We start from the raw sequence: 22,382 nt of genomic DNA on the forward strand, positions 1-22,382 counted from the left end.
CACCTATTAGGCAGGTGGTTTTAATGTCGAGGCTGATCGGGGTGTGTGTGTGTGTGTGTGTGTGTGTGTGTAATATATATATATATATATATATTTGGTCTGAAATGGCTTAAAGGGTACCATTTCTTACTAGTTCTAATGTCATTTTGCTTTAAAGGTGCACTCAGTGATGTTTTGCTAATTTCTAATCTTTTAAAACGTAAAAAATAAATCAATGGTATTTTTGAATAACAAATGCTGTACACTAATGCCCAAAGTATATTGCAGTCAGATTTGTGATGCCAATTTCGTCATCAGCAGTGTGCTCAAAAACTGAATGCGCGCAGCCCTGTTTTTCTAACCGTGCATCTCTGAATGCGCAGAATGTGCTTGCGCCTGGAATTATTTGCACTAATTAGTGGGTCCACAGGGTGGCAACACTCACATTTGAGCTGTTGCTGTCACAAAGAAGTGCTAGAAGGTTTAATCGCCAGTAAACAACAGAAGTATGTGGAAACAACAACAGTGGATATGCATGTCATGAACGTGTGCGCGAGGAGGTCTGGAGATACCTGGATTTGTATACCTCGAGGAGTATAATGACGTCTTTAGCAGTTGTAGTGTGCATGCGCCAACCGGCTGTGTATGCGCGCCCAGTCAAATGAAGTATACTTTGACAGGCTCGCGTTTGACTACGCAGATGCTAAGTGTTCGTGTCATAACCAAAGTATACTTTGGGTTTTACATGAGAGAAAGTCTCTGGTCATATCAGTTTTGAAGAAAAGCTTTTTTATTTCTACATATGGTGCTGGGCGCACATTCATGAGCACTGCCGTGTTGAGATAATATGACCAAATGCTTTCATGGCTGACTGTGCATCGCACATTTCTACAATGGCATCTGTAACTGAGAAATTTTGCTCTTGAGTGATGCTGAATCTACGTAGCTAGGTGTCAGTGCAATAAAAGAATTACTGAGTGCACCTTGAAATCAGAGACCTCTCGATGTTCTCATACATGAAATTCGAAACAAAGAAAGATAACAAAAGTAGAGCAATGAAACGTTTTTCAGAAAACATAATGGCAAAAAAACATGAACCATACAGAGAGTCCACAAACTGATTTCTGACCTGTTGAAAGGCTGCTGCTTTTGGGCATTAGACTACTTGACAAAATAGAGGCTCTTTTCTCTCTCTGTCCCCTGGGAGTGTTCACTTTAAACCCTCTGCTGAATTTATGCATGTGTAGCCCTCTATGAGCTCTTTACCAGTGCTAGAGTTTCTCAGAAGTGCTTTCCTCCAATACTTTTTTGTCTTGTGGGACTGAATTAATTTTACAGATTTAGACTGCATATCCATCAGTACGCCCTTCTAACCTTTTGTGGGCAATTACACACTAAATTAATCTGTAGTGCCCTCAGAAAGACCATAGGGAGAGCTTAAACGTTGATGTGGGTGAAAAGCATTCGTAATTTTTTTTGAGTTGGAGGAAGTGACGTTTTCAAACGCACATGTGTGTCGCTGCTAGCTTTAACGTGTTAACCAACCATAGTTTAATACTTGCATCTCAAATTATGTACACCCTCACAGAACTTGGGGTTATGGTAAATAATTCATTTAAAAAAAAATTCAATTCAACATTTGTAAGGTGCTATCACATTTGTACATTTTCGGTAGTTTCCTCAGCCATCATGTCAGTTGTTTTGCTAGGATGCTACAAAGTTGAGAAAAGTTTAACTTTATTCAAATGAGCGAAACGGAAGCCTGTTTTTGTTTTCTGGTCTCCAGTGTTTTCACTCGCACTGCGTATGTTCTTACCACATAATGTGATGTTTAGTGTATTACATTTTATTAAAATTGTAATAAAAAAATAAAAAAAGCATGTGGCTCCATAGTGCCGAAACTTTAGAGAGTCCCGATGACTGTTTTTTGACCGTCCTCACCCGTCAAAGTTTAAGAAGTGGAAGGATGACATGAAACTATGAACTGAGGTGAATTAAGTTGATACTAAGAGTTATGGCATTCAGCAGCTGCACGAGTTAAGCTTGAACTCATTGTTACACCCAATTTGGCCTTAAAATGGAATGCTCATATTGGTAGTTTTTACATTTGTTTCTTATGGAGACTGAATTAGAATCATCATGGAGGCAGCCAGAATTTAGTCAGGAAAACTGTTTATAAAGTCATGGAAATTTCTACAATGAATAATTCCTCTAGTTATGTTTGGCTCTAAAATATTGTTTTGGCTAGAAATAACTTTTAGTGAGTGCAAACACTGTGAAATGCTTTTTTTTTTTTTTTTTTTTTTTTATTATCCCAGTAAACACGAATGACTGAAAGTTGTGGAAATTCATTGGTCAAATGGTGTAGGAACCCTGAGTGACACAGTGGAGTGAAGGAAATGGAGTTTGCGTAATCTGTCTGATGTGAAATACTGTTGATTGTTGACAAGATGGAGAATTTAATGTTACTGTGAGCTATTTTACTGTTCTATATGATTAGTCTCTGCTCACATCCAGTGATTTAGTAAAAAAAAGATGGTTGGGAAAACTGTGTCAAATTATGATTTTTCTAAGAGAGTTTTATTCATATATTGATGGATCGTTAATTTTATTTTTTTTAATGATTCATTATGAACTGCTGCAGTTAATATACAAAAACCTTTCCTCCAAAGTGTTTTTGTGACCAGTTTTTACAGCCCATCAATAATGTTAGGGCATTAAGTAGTAGGCACACTCTCTGGGATCAATACAGCTGTGAACTTTACTACAACGGTTCATGAAGTAATCAATACGACTCATACACTATATAAAGTCTTCTAAAGCCGTATGATAGCTTTGTATGAGAAACAGACTAAAATGTACTTCCTTAGTTCTTATTCTAGCACACAGTCACATTCAGAATTCAAAAATGGCACGAATTTTCATTTTTGGGTGACCTATTCCTTTAACTCTTCTGTGTTTTTCCATTCCTTCTCTTTCTTCACTCTCCTTCTAGGATCGCTGCCGAACAAAGTAGTAGGTTGGCAAAGTATAGGAGTCTGCGGTAAATGCCTGTATGTTATTAAAAAAGGCCAGTCTTCAAGGCTAAAGTAAGGCTTGCTTTTGCCGCCTGTACATCCCATAATATGGCATCAACATTTCTTTGGCAACACATACTGCATGGCTGTTTGCGTGTTTGCTGTGATGCTCGCAACTTCCTGAAACATCATGGCCATTCTTGACTGTCAAGTCATATTTTTCATGTCATGCTATTTATTGATCAGAGTGTTGTGTTCACTTATTTTTGTGTATCACTTCATTAGTGTGTGCAGTGCTGCAATTCAGGCCCTGTGTGATAAATTGCTTGATCTGAGTTTGTAACTTTATGATTTTGCCCTCTAGTCCTTTTTGTCACTTCGGAATTTCTTCAATTGTTGAGTTTCCTGATGAAAGTTCTGCACGAGAACAAATCAAACGACAAAAATGTAGTTTCACATTAGCACTGTTTCATACATATACATACACATATATATATATATATGTATGTGTGTGTGTGTGTGTGTGTGTATATATACATACATACACACAGTTGAAGTCAAAAGTTTAGGTTGGTAGGTTGTAGTCATTAAAACTAATTTTTTAACCACTCCACACTTTTCATATTAGCAAACTATAGTTTTGACAAGTCGTTTAGGACATCTACTTTGTGCACGACATGAGTAATTTTTCCAACAATTGTTTACAGACAGATTTTCACTTTTAATTTACTATATCACAGTTCCAGTGGGTCAGAAGTTTACTTACACTAAGTTAACTGTGCCTTTAAGCAGCTTGGAAAATTCTGGAAAATTGTCAATTAGACATTTAGCCAATTAGCTTCTGATAGGAGGTGCACTGAATTGGAGGTGTACCTGTGGATGTATTTTAAGGCCTACCTTCAAACTCGGTGCCTCTTTGCTTGACATCATTATCAAAATAAATCAGCCAAGACCTCAGAAAAAAAATTGTGGACCTCCAAGTCTGGTTCACCCTTGGGAGCAATTTCCAAAAGCCTGAAGTTACCACTTTCATCTTTACAAACAGTAATACGCAAGTATAAACACCATGGGACCATGCAGACATCATAACGCTCAGGAAGGAGACGCATTATATCTCCTAGAGATGAACGTAGTTTTGTGCGAAAAGTGCAAATCAATCCCTGAAGAACAGCAATGGACCTTGTGAAGATGCTAGAATAAACAGGTAGACAAATATCTATAACCACAGTAAAACGAGTCTATATCGACATAACCTGAAAGGCAAGGAAGAAGCCACTGCTCAAACTGCCATAACAAATCCAGACTACAGTGTGCAAGTGCACATGGGGACAGAGTTCTTACTTTTTGGAGAAATGTCCTCTGGTCTAATGAAACAAAAATTTTACTGTTTGGCCATAATGACCATCGTTATGTTTGGAGGAAAATGGGTGAGGCTTGCAAGCCAAAGAACATCATCCCAACTGTGAAGCATGGGGGTGGCAGCATCATGTTGTGGGAGTGCTTTGCTGCAGGAAGGACTGGCACACTTCACAAAATAGATGGCATCATGAGGAAGGAAAATTATGTGGTTATATTGAAGCAACATCTCAAGAAATCAGCCAGAAAGTTAAAGCTCAGCCGCAAATGGGTCTTCCAAATGGACAATGACCCCAAGCAGACCTCCAAAGTTGTGGCAAAATGGCTTAAAGACAACAAAGTCAAGGTATTAGAGTGGCCATCACAAAGTCCTGACCTTAATCCGTTAGAAAATTTGTTGGCAGAACTGAAAAAAGCGTGTGCGAGCAAGGAGGCCTACAAACCTGAATCACTGGGAATGTGATGAAAGAAATAAAAAGAAATAAAAGCTAAAATAAATCATTCTCTCTATTATTATTCTGACATTTCACATTCTTAAAATAAAGACCTAAGACAGGGAATGTTTTCTATGATTAAATGTCAGAAATTGTGAAAAACTGAGTTTAAATGTGTTTGGCTAAGGTGTATGTAAACTTCTGACTTCAACTGTATATACAGTGTATGGGGTGTAACAGTTCAAATTTCTCACAGATCAGTTTATATCATGGTTATAGGGTCACGGTTTCGGTACGGTTCTGTATTTGCAGTGTACAGAAAAAAAAATATTACTGCCAAATCCAAAGTAAGAATACTCTAATTGGTAACACACTTCAACAGGTTTGCCCTGAATAAAAATTGTTGTTCTAGAGTAACCATAGTTAAACTGGTATTTATAGTAAAAACATAGTAACCACAAAATCAACATGGCTACTGTCATGTTTACAATATATATGTTGTAGTATAATCATGGTTACTATATGGAAACAACAGTATTACTGTTGTAAAACCATGGTTAATTGTATCAAAATCATGATTTCTGCAAAGAAAACCATGGTGACAGCAGTCATGGTTACTACAAAATTACTATAGTAAAACCATCGTTTAACTAAAAAAAAAAAATTCTCGAATTAATAAATCAACATTTTAACATAATATCTGCACTATTATGCTACACGCGTCAACATAAAATGCATTTCAAACTCTACTGCACATGTATTCAATATTCGGAAGCTGTACATCACTATAGAAGAACCTTTGCTATTAAAATGGATACGAGGGATATTGTGACGCAGCTCGAGTGTTTTAATCGTACGCAGAAATTGCACATCTTCGTCAGGGGAGTAGGGAAACATATCGTTGGCAATGAGCACCCCAATCGCTTTAGTTATTGTTTTATGCCTGTCCAAATCAGCACTGAGTGCTTGCTTAAAAATGAAAGGGAGTGTGTGCAGTTTCGGCTTATCTGCGGCTCTTTCCCTGGTGATTTCTTCATAAATTATCAAATGTCGATGTATTACCAGTATATGGCACTCGTGTCGAGCGATGTCTGCAAACAGTGCCTTTTTTGTAAATGTTTTTTGACCATCACTGTAATTGACTGCAAAAAGAAAATGTTTCCTGACAGAAGACCTGAATAACGCAGGGGGTTTCTCTATCAGCGGCTCATTTTCTCCATTTTCAACTACACACAACCTTGCAGAACAGTGATGTCATCCAGTTGACCCACGTGAAACACAGGCAGAGCGTATCCTTTCAGCTTTCTTTTCTTCACAAAACCTTGTGCTTCAGATGCGTCAAACTCGAGGTGAACCGCAGTGCCAATGCTTCCCGAATCTTGGGTGGCAAACCGTACGGTTCGGTTTTTTTACTGAGAACCGTTACACCCCTAATACAATGCCAATAAAAAAAATCATCATACCCCTTTGGAATAATCACTTTTTTGTCTTCCAGCCTGAAATTAAAACCTATAAAATAATTTCCAGCTTTATTTTCAAATTTTGCCTTACAAGATTCAAGTAAAGAAAAAAAAAGGCAACCGTTCCAAAAACAAAAATTTATCTTTTTGCACTGAGATCCAAGCGCTACATTTGGAGAAAACCAAACACAGCACACTACCCAGAACATACCATACCTACTATGACGCATGGTGGTGGCAACATCATGTTGTGGGGGTGTTTGTCTTCAGCAGGGACTGGGCAATTGGTCAGGATTGAAGGGAAAATGGATGTTGCTGTGTACACCCAAATTCTTGAGGAAAACATGTGGCCCTCTGCTCTTCAACTGAAGATGGGCAGGTGGTTCACCTTTCAGCATGACAATGACCCTAAACACACTGGCAAAAAAAACAACAACGTAGTGGCTTAAGGATAGGAAGATCAAAGCCCTTGAGTGGCCAAGTCAGAGCCGTGACCGAAATCCAGTAGAAAACCTGTGGATGGACTTGAAGCGAGCAGTCCATCGCTGCTCACCCCACAGTTTGACTGAACTAGAACAATTCTGCAAGGCAGAATGGGCAGATATTCCCCAAAAGACATATCCAAACAGAATGATAGGTGTCATTACAGCTAAAAGTAGCTCTACGAAGTATTAAATCCAGGGGGATGATCACTTTTCAAACCCTGTTGTTCTAGTTTTTAATCATTTATAAATTTTTGGAACTATTGCATTTTTTACATGTACATATGTTGTAAGGGAAAAAAAATGTATTATTTGTAAAATATTTGCTTTTAATGGGCTTTGATTTCAGACTGTCAGCAAAAAAAAGAAAGAAAAAAAAAGTGATTATTCCGAACGGATATAATGATTTTCTATAGGCTTTATAAATATGTAGCTGTATGCAGAGGTAGGAAGGCATCAAGGCACGTCCGAATCCAATATTTGCGTCACATCCTGTCTACTGAGATGCTTTTATCTGGTTAGTATTTGAAGGCAGCATAGATCCAGCCTTCGGTGACTTTGATATACCGCAATCCTGTGCGTGAGGTTTGCTTGTTGGTTAAAAGAATAAACATGCCATCTGAAGGATTGGGTGAAAGCAGTAGTTAGTTTATAAATGTCCTATTTTTTCCCTATGCTTTCTAACTTATGACTCCATTTCCAGCAAAGAAAAAAATAAGCATTGTAGTTATGAAATATGTGCTTGAATATGTCTCAAGCTCACTTGTTTTAGATCATTTGACATGATGTTATGGTGCCTCAGAAGGCTGTCTGAAACCAGCATCCTTACGAAGTGGCTTCATTTGCAAACCGCCACCTGTGAAGTCAGTGACTGACTCATTTAGCTTTCAGATACAGATATTTTCCTTCTTTTAGAAAAAAACATGTCTCCTTTTCTATGTAAATTATGATTGTTATAGTGCAAAACTTTGTACTGTTACCGCATACAGAAAGCAAGTGGAAATTAAAAGTTTAAATATAATGTACAAAAGGCAGTGCGATATTTGTGTCATGTCTAACAACTCCTTTCAACTTAACTGTATTTAAAATCAGGCATAGCCTTGAATGCCCAATTGCTGGTATAACATGGTTACCACATAATAAGGACACAAATGTTTTTTTTAAATGTTAATTTTAAGTAATAGCATTAAGTGCAATCCTTCCGTTAGAAGATGTAGTCCCTGACAGTAAATAATACATACTGGTATGCAACCAAAATAACAACCAGTTTTGGTGCTGCGTAGTGATACAAATATCTAGCTTATTCTTTTTCGCAGAAGTGTTCCACAATTTATAATGGATGCCTGTTCTCCTTTTCTGGTCTCCAGTGTTTTTAGCATATAATGTGATGTTTAGCATATTAAATTTGCAAAAATTGCCAAATATAAAAAAGTGTTTGTGATGAACGTGTTTTGACAGTTCCTCACTCAAATGGGTAGAACACCTAAAGCAATGGTCCAAGGTTAGTAACATTAATACCGTTAACTACATTGAGTTGTTAGGGCAGCCAACAACTGCACAAGTTGAGCCTGTACTCATTTGTACTCCAACTAAACTTAAAATGGTTGTACTCCATCTGGGTAGTTTTTACATTGCTTCTTATGGATACGGAATCGGAAAAGAGGTCAGCGGCAATCAGAATCATCATGGCGCTACTCAGTGTTTCATCAGGAAAAATGTTGATTGGGGGAGTTGCTTCATGCAAATTGCCTTCAATTGAAGCATTACTTGATTTGCATAATGCCTTTTGAATCAGATGCTAAAACCATGCAGAATTCCCACTCCCCACCAATTGTTTTGAATACAAGTTTGGTCATGATAGCACAAAATTTCTCATGAAAATATGTAATGTTGTTGGTTCCTGACACATCATTTTCTTATACAAATTAGATTAATTACAGTGCTTGCAAGATGGTGCTCTAGTTAGGGTTTGTTCTAAACAACAGCATTCATGTCAAGTTTGAGTTAACCCCTAACCCAAAGTATTTAACTTCTGCAATTAATTCAGCCTGAACCACTGAACAGACTTCATATAAAATGTTTATACATAATTTCAGCTTTTTTGGTGTGCTCTCTATTGTTTTTTTATGAACTTGCTACATTTAAATGTAAACAAATAAATAAATAAAAGAAACTGCTATTGATCGTCTTTCTTGCAACTCTTTACACACAACCAAAGCCTAAGGCCGGTTACACATAGCTCACATAAACTGTGTATTTATTTTGGCTTATTAAAAGACAGACACAAACAGCAATTTATATTCTGTGAACCTGACTGGATCCAGATGAATTATGCCATTTATAGCTACACTTTGGGCTCAAAGTGCACTTCGGTTCAGTTCCATGTAGATTATAATTTTATAGTAAATGTGGTTTCCCGGTTCTTATGTTAATTAAATTGAATGAAATCAAATTTTTAAAAATTCTTAATGATGCACTCCAAACAATTTGAGTGAGTGTTATCAAAGGAATTATTCAATGTGGTGACCCAGAAATGACTTTCTTTTCTGTATAGAGCTACAGTTTTGTAACACAGGAGAAGCTTTCACAGTCAGTGTTAAAGCTCAATGCAAGCCTGCCATTGCAGTTACACTGCGGTGCCTTTTACTGGAGCAGTTTAAAACTAACCAAAGCACAACTAAACTACACCTAAAAAAAATAGATTCATTCTCTACCTTGCAAGCACTGCTATTTCCTTCAGAAAATGCAAATCTAGTTTTAATTACAAATGTTAATATTCTCTCTTTCAGACTCGAAAGAAAATGATGTTGGAGAAATCATCTGAAAAAGACTATGGATGCTTCATATTCATGTTTGTCTTTAAGAAATCCTGGAATGGAAGTGTTGGTGGAGGTTAAAAAAGAAACAAAAGTGCAGGCTAAACTATCCTGAATCAGTTCCAAAAATGCAGAATTTAGAAAATTCATTAAGAAACATACAGTTTGGCTTTTTTTCACATTTATTTGAAAATGCACTGTAAGATAAATTTGATACATTGAGGATATATGATGATTGTTTCTTGTACAGTGAGTTGTTTTTGGTGTTAATCCTAATGACAGTCTGTGCTGTTCATCTACGGTTGTGTTTTGGTTTTTGTTGTTTTTGAATGCAAATTCCTATCCTCAGATTTTTTTTTTTTTTTTAATAAATAATACAACATGGTCTTAGAGTTTTGTTTTTTTCCCCCTTGTTTTTATTTCTTTTTTTATAATGACATCAGAACAAGGAGTTTTTGTTTTCATCAAGTAAACAGAATGTGGAATTTTTCTCCCAGTCATCACAACACAGATGGCAAACACAAAAGTTTTTTTTTTTTTTTATGAAAATAAAACAAAAACACCTCTGCTCTTTGTGTGGCTGATTTCCCTATAATACTAAATATATATTATGCAATGTATTAATGAGACTTAATTTTATACATTACTAACAATTATAAAAAAACATAATAAAATGGTACAGAGTGGACCATACAAAACTTCCAGGATTAAACCGTAAGTAACATTTCATTAACCCTTTGTTAAACCCCCATGTTACAGTTGTGTGCTCAGACGTGCTTTACAGAACATCCCATGGGAATGCTTTAGAGATATCTGTGAACAGCATGATTTTCATTTAAACTTGCTCATGAATTGAAAAAAAAGTATTTTTTTTTTCTGACATGGGCTAGAATGAATTGTGACATTGCAAAGCATTTTTGTCTGCTGCTTCAAATACATTTTTAAATTACTCTGTAACTTGATTAAACACTAAGACTGTGAATCAGAATCGAGATGTATTTTCAATGAGGGACTCCTTATTCCTGTTGTAGACCTTCCAAACACTTGGTGTCAGTGCGTATACACACTCAGTGCACAGGGAACTGTGGGATGGGTGAATGGAGTTTTAATAATCCACTATGAAATGCTGCAAATCTATGTATAAAGACTGTTCACAGTTTTCAGATGTTTAATTGGTACATAACTACTGAGAACTTGCAGTGGTTTTTTTAACAGTTTGTGGCTTTCTGTAACTTTGTTCCCTCTGAATTACAAACATATCTTGCTTGTAAGTGTCTCCATAAATGCTGGGCTGGCGTTTTACGGAGTTTTGAGTTTCTGGTCTGTTGACAGAAAAATATAGATTGAAGTCTGATGAGATACACCATGAACATACAGTACGCAGAGGATATCTGTCTGATAGGTCATTGGAGTGATTGTTTGCACCCCACTAGTCTGTATATAAATATACTGTGTGTGTGTGTGTGTATGTATGTATATATATATATATATATATATATATATATATATAAGTTGAAGTCAGAAGTTTACATACACCTTAGCCAAATACATTTAAACTCAGTTTTTCACAATTCATGACATTTAATCTTAGGAAACATTCCCTGTCTTAGGTCAGTTAGGATTACTTTATTTTAAGAATGTGAATGTCAGAATAATAGTAGAGAAAATGATTTATTTCAGCTTTAAACCACCATAAAAAAGCCAGACTACAGTTTGGAAGTACACATGGAGACAAAGATCTTACTTTTTGGAGAAATATCCTCTGGTCTAATGAAACAAAATTTGAACTGTTTGGCCATAATGACCATCGTTGTTTGGAGGAAAAAGGGTGAGGCTTGCAAGCCGAAGAACACCATCCCAACTGTGAAGCATGGGGGCAGCAGCATCATGTTTTGGGGGTGCTTTGCTGCAGGAGGGACTGGCGCACTTCACAAAATTGATGGCATCTCAAGACATCAGCCAGGAAGTTAAAGTTTGGTCACAAATGGGTCTTCCAAATGAACAATGACCCCAAGCATACCTCCAAAGTTTTGGCAAAATGGCTTAAGGACAACAAAGTCATGGTATTGGAGTGGCCATTACAAAGCCTTGACTTCAATCCAATAGAACATTTGGTGGCAGAACTGAAAAAGTGTGTGCGAGCAAGGAGGCCTACAATCCTGACTCAGTTACACCAGTTCTGTCTGGAGGAATGTGCCAAAATTTCAGTAACTTATTGTGAGAAGCTTGTGGAAGGCTACCCAAAATGTTTGACCCAAGTTAAACAATTTAAAGGCAATGCTACCAAATATTAACAAAGTGTATGTAAACTTCTGACCCACTGGGAATGTGATGAAAAAAATAAAAGCTGAAATAAATCATTCTCACTACTATTATTCTGACATTTCACATTCTTAAAATAGTGATCCTAACTGACCTAAGGCAGGGAATGTTTTCTATGATTAAATGTCAGGAATTGTGAAAAACTGAGTATAAATTTATTTGGCTCTGGTATATGTGAACTTCTGACTTCATCTGTGTGTGTGTGTATATATATGTATGTATGTATGTATGTATAATATATATAAGATTCGTGGATGAACAAAAAATTTAAGTATATAGAATTTTGTATTTACTGTAATTAATGATAAATTTAAAGCATCGTTGGTGAAGGAAATTATCATTTTCTTTCAAAAACATAAAACCTATCATGGTTATTCCAAACTTTTGAACGGTAGTGTCTATATACTGTGTGTGTGTGTGTGTGTGTGTGTGTGTGTATGTATGTGTGTGTATATATATACATATATATATATATATACACACACACACACACACTGATGAGCCAAAACATTATGACCAATCACAGGTGACGTGAATAACGTTGATCATCTCCTAACAAGGCCACATGTCAAGGTCTGGGTAGATTAGATGGTAAGCAAACAGTCAGTTCTCGTAGTCAACTTTTTGAATGCAGGAGTAAAGACCTGAACAACTTTGACAAGGGCTAAATTGTTATGGCCAAATGACTGGGTCAGAGCATCTCTGAAATGGCAAGGCTTGTGGGGTGCTCCCGGTCAACAGTGACCAGTACCTACCGACAGTGGTCCGAGGAGGGACAAACTGGCGACAGGGTGTTGGGTGCCCAAAGTTCATCGATGCGCAAGGGCAACGAAGGCTATCCCATCTGGTCTGAACTGACAGAAGGTCTACTTTGGCACAAGCCACAGAAAATGTTAATGATGGTTATGGGAGAAATGTGTTACAACACACAGTGCATCGCACCCTGCTGTGTATGGGGCTGAGTAGCCGCAGAATGGTCAGAGTGCCCATGAAGACCCCTGTCCACTGTCGAAAGCACCTACAATAGTCATCCGAGCGTCAGATCTGGACCTTGGAGCAGTGGAAGAAGGTTGCCTGGTCTGATAGGTCCCGACTTGAAGGATCTGCTGCTAATGTCTTGGTGCCAGATACCACAGGATACCTTCAGGGGTCTTGTAGAGTCCATGCATCTGCGAGTCAGCGCTGTTATGGCGGCATGTGCAGGACCAAATTAGGCAGGTGGTGATAATGTTTTGGCTTATCTGTGTATGTACCCAGATGAGCCAAAACATTGACCACTCATAGTTGAGACGAATATCTTTGATCATCTCCTAATAAGGTCACATGTTAAGGTCTGGGTAGATTAGATGGTAAGCGAACAATCAGTTCTCATAGTCAATGTGTTGAATGCAGGAGAAATGGGCAGGAGTAAAGACCTGAGTGACTTTGACAAGGGCAAATTGTTATGGCCAGATGACTGGGTCAGAACATCAGTAGCACAGTGCATCACACTCTGCTATGTTTTTGGCTGCGTAGTCGCAGACTGGTCAGAGTGCCCACGATGACCCATGTCCACCGTCAAAAGTGGCTTAGATGGGCACGCGAATGTCGGAACTGGACCTTGGAGCAGTGGAAGAAGGTCGCCTGGTCCGATGAGCCCTGTTTTCTTGTACATCACGTGGACGGCTGTGTACGTGTGTGCCATCTACCTGGGGAAGTGATGTCATCAGGATGCACTGTGGGAAGATGACAAGCTGGTGGAGGGAGTGTGATGCTCTGGATAATGTTCTGCTGGGAAACCCTGTGTCCAGCCATTCATGTAAACGTCAATTTGACACGTGCCACCTACCTAAACATCATTGCAGACCAGGTACACCCATTAAGGGCAATGTTATTCCCTGATGGCAATGTTATTCCCTGATGGCAGTGGCCTCTTTCAGTAGGATAAAGCGTCCTGTCACACTGCACACATGGTTCGGGAATGGTTTGAGGAACATGATGAAGAGTTCAAGGTGTTGCCCTGGCCTCTAAATTCCCCAGATCTCAATCTGATCTGTGGGATGTGCTGGACCAACAAGTCCGATCCACGGCAGCTCCACCTCGCAACTTAAAGGACTTGAAGGATCTGCTAATAATGTCTTGGTGCCAGATACCACAGGACACCTTCAGGGGTCTTGTAGAGTCCATGCCTCGGTGGGTCAGCACTGTTTTGGCGCTACGCGGAGGACCAACAGCATATTAGGCAGGTGGTCATAATGCTTTCGCTCATCAGTGTATACAGTATGTAAATATATATAATATAATATATTAGTATATATGTATATATATATAATATATTAGTATATATGTGTATATGTATGTGTGTGTATATATATATATATATATATATATATATATATATATATATATATATATATATATATATATATATACTCTATATGGGTAGATGACATGTTTTGCTATATGCTTTCATTGTCATATCCATGCATGTTTTAATTGAAAGACTACATGGAATAATTGTATTTTCAAAAATGTATTTAACACACTGCAAGAGCATTTCAAATGACCTAGTGAAAGCAAAAAAGAAATGAAAATGGTTAAATTATGAAACATTTAAATGGTGCTGGCCACCATTTAAGTGTTTCATAATTTTATAACCATTTTTTTTTTTTTTTAGAGGACCATACATAAACTTTCCCCATATACATTAATATAAAATTTAGACAAAAGTCTTTATTTTGATAAAAAAAAAAAAAAAAAGTGGACATGTTATGCATCAACAACTCATATAATAATATACTATGTTTATTATATGCAGTACTATTTTTATTATACTATGTTACAAGACAAAATCCAACTATTTTGTACACTATGTTGCTGTTTACACTGGGGTGCAAATTTAGCATCTGCGTAAAAACATACCCAGTTCTTTTGCCCATAACAGTCTGAAGGAATTTTCTGGCAGATATTTGACCAAGAACTTTTCTGTAGCTGTTGGTAAAGATGGCATCAGCATGTCTTCCAGACCTAAAACTGGATCAGGTGTTTAACATCATGCAGTTATGGCATAGATAGATGACTGTATTTAAAGTCAAATAAGAAAATATTAAATATCTCTACACGAAAGGATTGGATAACTGACCCAAACTCAGCATCTGTTGTGTGAGAGGAAGTGTCTGCCTGCAGCTGTACTGGATCATCAATGGAGGAGGTCATCAGTATTGCAGCCGCTCTCTGACCAAACCTAATAAACACATACTGTTTTTATCAGTGTTAAATACATATGACATAAACATATTCTAAAGGTGCTATTCTAGTAAAAAAATAAATCAGGGGGGACCTCCCATTGTACCAAGGTGCCTTGACATTTCCACTGTAATTGCCAAAAAATATTGTTAATGTTAGACAAGTTTCAGCTTGGTATTTGAAACCAACATAATAGAGAAATATAACTTCCTGTTGACAAGCCCTGGTCTCCCATACATAAATAAAAAATATTATGGGATAAATTTGTTCCTGAAAATCCCTGTAGATCAGCAGTTACAGAAATCTCAAACCAGCCCATCTGGCACCAACAATCATGTCACGGTCTAAATCACTGAGATCAAATTTTTTCCCCCATTCTCATGACCCGTATATGATTTTATGCATCACACTGCTGCCACATGATTGGCTGATTAGATCACATGAATAATTAGGTGTTTCTAATAAAGTGTTTAGTGAGTGTATATTCTCTGTATATTCACTTTTTTACAGCTGTTTACAAATGGAATAATTTGCAATATTACTTTAAAAACCTTGCTAACTAATTTATCAAGCTGTTCTTGTCAAAATAGCTCTATTTCTGTATGATTTTGAATGTACTTTCTTACGCAAACCCTAAAAATGACATTATGTATGCAATTACAAATCCTATATAGCAAGGGAGTGAATTAAAAAGAAGCTCCATGGAATCTACCTCACAGACGTCCAGCGTCTGTTGCTAGTAATGAGATGTCCTGACCCTAGTTGACACAACAAAAGTGGAGCTTAGCCTTGGTCACTTATGATAGATGCAACATGCACTTGTTTTGCTCTCTGCTCTTCTATTGGGAGCCGTCCTTTGTCTGTTAGTACTATTCACACCCTTCTCTCTGCCCATGTGTTTGTATAGAAGCTATAACAATATCTGTGTAAAAGTGAGTCATACACTGTTAATTAGTTGTAACACAACAAGGGTTGTCAATGTCATGTTTTGAACAAATCAGATGCTGTGAGAATGGTCTACTATTGCATTATATAATACTGTTGAGGATTTGAAGTAGTTTCTCATTTCGGAACTTTCAAAGACTTTGTAATTCTAAAAGATGTAATTGTTATATAATCTTAATATTATTAACATAATGTATATATACATACAGTTGTGCTCAAAAGTTTGCATACCCTGGCTGAAATTGTGAAATTTTGGCATTGATTTTGAATATATGACTGATCATGCAAAAAAACTGTCTTTTATTTAAGGATAGTGATCATATGAAGTCATTTATCATCACATAGTTGTCTGGCTCCTTTTTAAATCATAATGGTAACAGAAATCACCCAAATGGCCCTGATCAAAAGTTTACATACCCTTGAAGGTATGGCCTTGTTACAGACACACAAGGTGACACACACGATACAATCACTATCCTTAAATAAAAGACAGGTTTTTTAATTAATATGTTGGCACAATTATATTTTTGTCTATAAAATTAATTTCAAACATTTAAGCATACGACTTCAGATCAAAAGGTTTTTAAGATCATGATAAACATTTCAGGCAAGTGACCCCAAACTTTTGAACAGTAGTGTGTATATATATATATATATATATATATATATATATATATATACAGTTGTGCTCAAAAGTTTGCATACCCTGGCTGAAATTGTGAAATTTTGGCATTGATTTTGAAAATATGACTGATCATGCAAAAAAAAAACCTGTCTTTTATTTAAGGATAGTGATTGTATCGTGTGTGTCACCTTGTGTGTCTGTAACAAGGCCAAACATTCAAGGGTATGTAAACTTTTGATCAAGGCCATTTGGGTGATTTCTGTTATCATTATGATTTAAAAAGGAGCCAAACAACTATGTGATGATAAATGGCTTCATATGATCACTATCCTTAAATAAAAGACAGCTTTTTTGCATAATCAGTCATATATTCAAAATCAATGCCAAAATTTCACAATTTCAGCCAGGGTATGCAAACTTTTGAGCACAACTGTATATATACATATACACACTACTGTTCAAAAGTTTGGGGTCACTTGCCTGAAATGTTTCTCATGATCTTAAAAACCTTTTGATCTGAAGTCGTATGCTTAAATGTTTGAAATTAGTTTTATAGACAAAAATATAATTGTGCCAACATATTAATTTAATTACAAATCTAAAATTTTATTTAAAAAAATAAAGTTTGAAATGGATGACTTGGGCCGAATAGTTAAGAAAAGCAGCCACTAAGTGCCCAGCTTATAGATGGGAACTCCTTCAATACTGTTTAAAAAGCATCCCAGGGTGATACCTCAAGAAGTTGGTTGAGAAAATGCCAAGAGTACATTTCTGCAAAATCTAGGCAAAGTGTGGCCACTTTGAAGATGCTAAAATATAACACAGTTTTGTCACAACATAATTCCCATATTTCCGTTTCTATTATTCCATAGTTTTGATGACTTTACTATTATTCAAAAAAGTGAAAATAATAATAATAAAGAATGAGTAAGTGACCCTAAACTTTGAATGGTAGTGTGTGTGTGTATATATATATATATATATATACACACACATTTCTGTGGTGTATTTTATTGTAGTATTTTTAAATTAAAATTATAACATATTTGTTTAATATTTGTATTAATTTATTTATGTTTGATTTAGATTTCTATATTTTTTAAATTCTGTTAACAGAAACCTAAAAGTTTACCAACGATCACTAAATCCATATCATTGAGCCATTTTGTCTGTGGCATTGATAATTACCACTTAAATCTATTGTTAAAAAATATTTCTAAAGCACAATGCAAATTACAGAATAATAAAATAAGATAAAATAAAATAGTTAAACAGACTTTCTCTATAACTATGTTTTGGTAACAAGGAATATGTAAAATCTTTAAAGTCAACCTTATTCCATTAACTGAAACATTAATAATCCATTCAGTACTTTATGTGCTAAAGGTCTGTGTGTGTCTTACCTCAGTGATGGACAGATTGGGCAGGATGTTGCCAGCAGGAACAGGCAGCAGAGTGTCAGAAGGGCAGATCTCTCCATCATTCTGACTAGAAACACGCTTCACATTACATTTCACAATCCGCTGAAGCAACATTTTCACTAACTGAAGTTACCGCAGTCAAGCCTGTAATGGTTTTTTGGTTTTTTTATGTAATATATATATATATTTTTTTTTTCTGTGATTCTTTGTGATTACACAGAGATTAAGTTGTTTCTCAAATTGACTGGTACATAAACCTTATTTTTCACTCTCAAAAATTAAGGTTCCAGTTAGAACCAAAAAGGCTTTTACAGTCTGATGCCACTTTACATGTTCCTCAAATAACTTTTTTGTCTCTAATTGTTCAGAAAACTATCTATGTACTGGTGCTTTAAATAACTCATAGAAAGATTTAAAGAACCTATAATGTAACATCAAGGACATTTTTAGTCTCCAAAGAACCTGCTTGCTTAAGAACCCTATACGGTGAAAAATGGTTATGATAAAATGATAAGAAGACAGCTCTTTGCTGACGAACTTTTATTTTTAAGAACCTTTATGTTTTACTTTAAATTTTAAAATAATGCTTATTTACTTAGAATTACTTATAAGCTTACTTATGATCTTTCAGCAGAAGAGTTCAAGTAAAAGGCTTAAAAAGATTCAAAGGCTTAATTTACCTTGTGTTTTTCCTTGTATGTGGTTGCTGATGTGCTCCTTTGAAGGTTGAATGTGTGAAAATAAGAGAGAAAGAGTGAGATAGAATGAGATGTTGGTTATTCTTGCTTAGGGTTTGGTTTCATTCTCAGCCTCTCAAGCGATTCGGATGGGGACCCTGTCATAATACAATCTCCACCCTCTTTTCCACTTCTCTCCTCTCCTTTTCTCTTAGAGAAGGAGAATAATACAATTATATATGACTATGTTGAATGTTGAAGAACATTTGACATGAAAGTGGTTTTACGCTTTGTTAAAGAATTATTTTTAATTCAGTGTAGAGAGTAAATTGGAATGAAGGGCAATGTCACCATTTGTTCAGTAATATATGCATGTAATGGTTCAACAAAGTATTGTAAGAACTTTCAAACTCTCTCTTTTAACCCTTAAACGCATACCTTGGGTCTTTAGAGACCTGGGACCTCATTTCACCCCCTGTACCCCATCCATTTTTTGGAGCTGTGCTCCCACCTCTTTAGTATTTTTCAATCTATATTTTATAAATAGTGTAAAACAATATATATATATATATATATATATACACTACCGGTCAAAAGTTTTGAAACACTTGAAAATTATAATAAAGTATGAGTAAGTGTTTCAAAACTTTTGACCAGTAGTGTATATATTATAATGGTTTAAGTACCTTAAGTGTATAGAGTCATTAAAGATCCTGGTATGTAATAGTGTCAGGGTTTTATTTTATTTATTTTTTAATGCTTTTTTTACTCAAGGTGGCGCTGTTGTTTCAGTGATTGACTTGATTTACATTTGACATTGCTATTTGATGAAGAAGCAAGGTGGACGTAAACTATAGCAAGTGTAATACATGAACAGTATGAAATGACTGTTGTGATTTGGGTGTACCACTGAAGTTATGTAAGTTGTGCATCTATTTAGGCTCAAAAAGTTCCTTAGAATATACACAGGTGTAGCTTATGTGTATCTTATGTGTTATGTGTAGCTCAATATGTTTGACAGCCAGTTGCATCTCATGAAATTTCAGTGTGAAAGTAATGGATCCTATTTTAGATTTGTCCTAATTTGTTGCATTATCTCTTTGATATATGAAAATTAAAACATCAAAATATATCAAAATATATTTTATTTTAATTTAAAATATTTAGAAAATGTTACACTGTCTGTGCATTTTGTAGATCAATCTTTGATAGATAAACGTGCCGGGTCTCTAAAGACCCGAATATGTAAGAGTGTTTGGGAAAATTCCCATGCATTTATGGTGAACTTCAGTCATAAAAGTCCTGCACATTTTTATTTTTTTTTACTTGGGCTATAATTGTAATAATTGTGCAGGAATATAGTGCAGGAGTCAAGTTACAAACAAGTTTATACAAATAAAATAAATATTCACAAACGGCGAATACCAGTCACCAAGAAACGAGGTAGATTCATTTGTGTATAGACAGATTTATACCTTTTCACAAGAGATCATGTGGAATAGTTGTCAGTTAATAAGATTATCCTACATGAAATCAGTGAGTGCAAAACAACTTTTACATTTACTTTTTCTTATTATTTGAAGAGTTTTGAAAATGTGTACTAGGTATTGAGAAATGCATGTAATCAACTGAAAAAATAAATAAATAAAAACATTGTAAATGCAGTTTATGCATCATGTTGTTATATCATAAGCAAAACAGCCTTGATGTTGATGTGTAGTGGAACGATTCAATCATTTATTAATAGTATTAAAGATGTTATAGTTTTGAATACAGTGTTTGGTTTTGTCTTAAAAGCTTGATTCTTTTGCTGCCTTGCAAGCAGTGATATTTTCTTCAGGAAATACTATGGCAGGGTGCAGGGACGTGCATAGGGGGGTGGCTACAGTGGCCCAAGCCACTGCCACTTTGCCCTCTTGGGCTGTGGTGCCCCTGTATATTAAAGAATATATACAGTACATATAATGCCTATTTCAGTCCTATATATATAAATAACAGTGACGACAGAGATCATATCAATGAAGTAACCATGAAATTTAACTGCATAATATTAAATAACACCAGGTCTGCATATCAGACATCACATTATGCTGTGCATATTGAATTTGTTCAAATTATTGCACACTGTTTTCAGTACCACACCTTCACAAAAAAGAAGGTAGTGTTTCTTTGCAAAGCTGGATTCAAAGCACCAGAAAGCAAGCAGGTGAATCATGATAAAAATATATGGCAAATGATCATTCACACAGTCTCCAGTAAAGTATTTTTTCCTCAAAATAATTTTTCACTGGAGGAAGTAATGTATAAACTTGTGTGTGAAAGTAAAGTATATTTTAAGTAAAACTAATTAATATCAGTGTACAGAATAAAAAAGGAATCACAGATATATACATTATTGTTATGAGTTATATATTTAGCATAACAATATATATATATAGACAATACTATTTTATTTAACCCTCATGCACTGTTTGGTCATTTTTGACTGAAATCTATTTTGTTTCTTCAATAAAACTGGTTTCCTTTATCTGCTGGTTACAAGACTTGGTGACTTTTCATCCATGTGAAATCTGAACACACACAAATAAATTGGAGTTGATTCGATCAAGTGATAGAAAAAAAAAGTTACACTTGTACTGTTCCCGGTCCTGCTATAGTGTGTTATAGGATATGGGATATAGGATATGAATGGGAAACATTAAAAATCACAGATTTGTTTTCATTATGTATTATATAATATCTAAAACAAACAAACAAAAAAAAACAACAACAAAAAAAAAAAAAAAAAAACAGCCACAATGCAGAAAAAAATACACACAGACATGAAGGGGTGAGACTACCAAACATCAAGAGTGCAAAACACAAACACACACACACACACACACATGTTGGTGCAGCTATCCTTATGAGGACTCTCCATAGGCATAATGATTTTTATACTGTACAAACTATAGATTCTATCCCTTAACCCTAACCCTACCCCTAAACCTAACCCTCACAAAAAACTTTCTGCATTTTTACATTTTCAAAAAAACATTGTTTAGTATGTTTTTTTTTTAAGCGATTTGAATTATGGGGACACTAGAAATGTCCTCATTATCCACATTTATAGCATAATACCCTTGTAATTACCAGTTTGTAACCTAAAAAATGTCCTTGTAACCCCCCCCCAACACACACACACACACACACACACACACACACACACACATTCATATTTTTACAACCAGGGATAATTAGGTTATTACTTGTTATTCTTCTCATTTCAGGTATGCAAAAACTGACAAAAATAACCTCAAACAAATCAAACAAAATGCTAAACTTTAACAAAAGTAGTCTTTGATAATGTTTAAATATATATATATAAATGCAGAACTTGTGACAAAATCTAGAAATCAGCTTCTCTTTAACCAGGGATGAATAAGTAGCTCTCTGCAGCCATCTAGTGTTTATAATTGTAATTTCATCTGGTTTTTATAAAAAAAAAATGTTAAGCTTTCAAATGGTATATAATTTATGAGGATTGGTTCAGTATTTTAGAAAAAATTCATAAGAAAAGTAAAGAAAAATGTATATTTTCAAGTTCAAGGTCATACAGGTAAATAAATTAGTAAATAAAAAAA

At 35.5% G+C, this 22,382-nt stretch overlaps 2 protein-coding genes across 3 annotated transcripts in view; one reads left to right on the forward strand and one right to left on the reverse strand.

The window, feature by feature from the left end:
• LOC127425939 (dolichyl-diphosphooligosaccharide--protein glycosyltransferase subunit 2-like) overlaps positions 1 to 9,909 on the forward strand; it is a 30,814-nt gene extending 20,905 nt beyond the window's left edge. Inside the window, 2 exon segments of the mRNA XM_051672292.1 lie at positions 2,975 to 3,068; positions 9,518 to 9,909. Of these exon segments, the coding sequence (XP_051528252.1) occupies positions 2,975 to 3,026 (52 nt within the window). The 3' untranslated portion in view covers positions 3,027 to 3,068; positions 9,518 to 9,909.
• A 3-nt stretch (positions 9,910 to 9,912) lies between these two features.
• On the reverse strand, positions 9,913 to 18,886 carry LOC127425988 (VIP peptides-like). 2 transcript variants are annotated; one of them, XM_051672399.1, is made up of 5 exons: positions 18,763 to 18,886; positions 18,065 to 18,149; positions 14,988 to 15,089; positions 14,768 to 14,878; positions 9,913 to 10,866 (listed from the first exon to the last, which is right to left on the reverse strand). In XM_051672399.1, exons 2-5 carry the CDS (start codon positions 18,142 to 18,144, stop codon positions 10,728 to 10,730), a joined length of 432 nt encoding a protein of 143 aa, XP_051528359.1. In that variant the 5' UTR covers positions 18,145 to 18,149; positions 18,763 to 18,886; the 3' UTR covers positions 9,913 to 10,727. The 2 variants fall into 2 exon arrangements, with proteins under 2 accessions (XP_051528359.1, XP_051528360.1); XM_051672400.1 differs by having other exon boundaries at positions 18,065 to 18,145; positions 18,763 to 18,858.
• Positions 18,887 to 22,382: the final 3,496 nt, after the last annotated feature.

The sequence above is a fragment of the Myxocyprinus asiaticus genome, chromosome 35 (genome assembly GCF_019703515.2).
Source record: "Myxocyprinus asiaticus isolate MX2 ecotype Aquarium Trade chromosome 35, UBuf_Myxa_2, whole genome shotgun sequence".
In the NCBI taxonomy this organism is placed as follows: domain Eukaryota; kingdom Metazoa; phylum Chordata; class Actinopteri; order Cypriniformes; family Catostomidae; genus Myxocyprinus; species Myxocyprinus asiaticus.

What these genes read in the sequence shown, in the direction of transcription:
- LOC127425988 (XM_051672399.1), bottom strand. Translation starts at nt 18,144, where the DNA reads ATGATGGAGAGATCTGCCCTTCTGACACTCTGCTGCCTGTTCCTGCTG. An exon ending in CCAATCTGTCCATCACTGAG is followed by an intron (nt 15,090 to 18,064) that starts GTAAGACACACA and finishes TGTGTTTATTAG; the next exon opens with GTTTGGTCAGAGAGCGGCTG. An exon ending in ACAACAGATGCTGAGTTTGG is followed by an intron (nt 14,879 to 14,987) that starts GTCAGTTATCCA and finishes CACCTGATCCAG; the next exon opens with TTTTAGGTCTGGAAGACATG.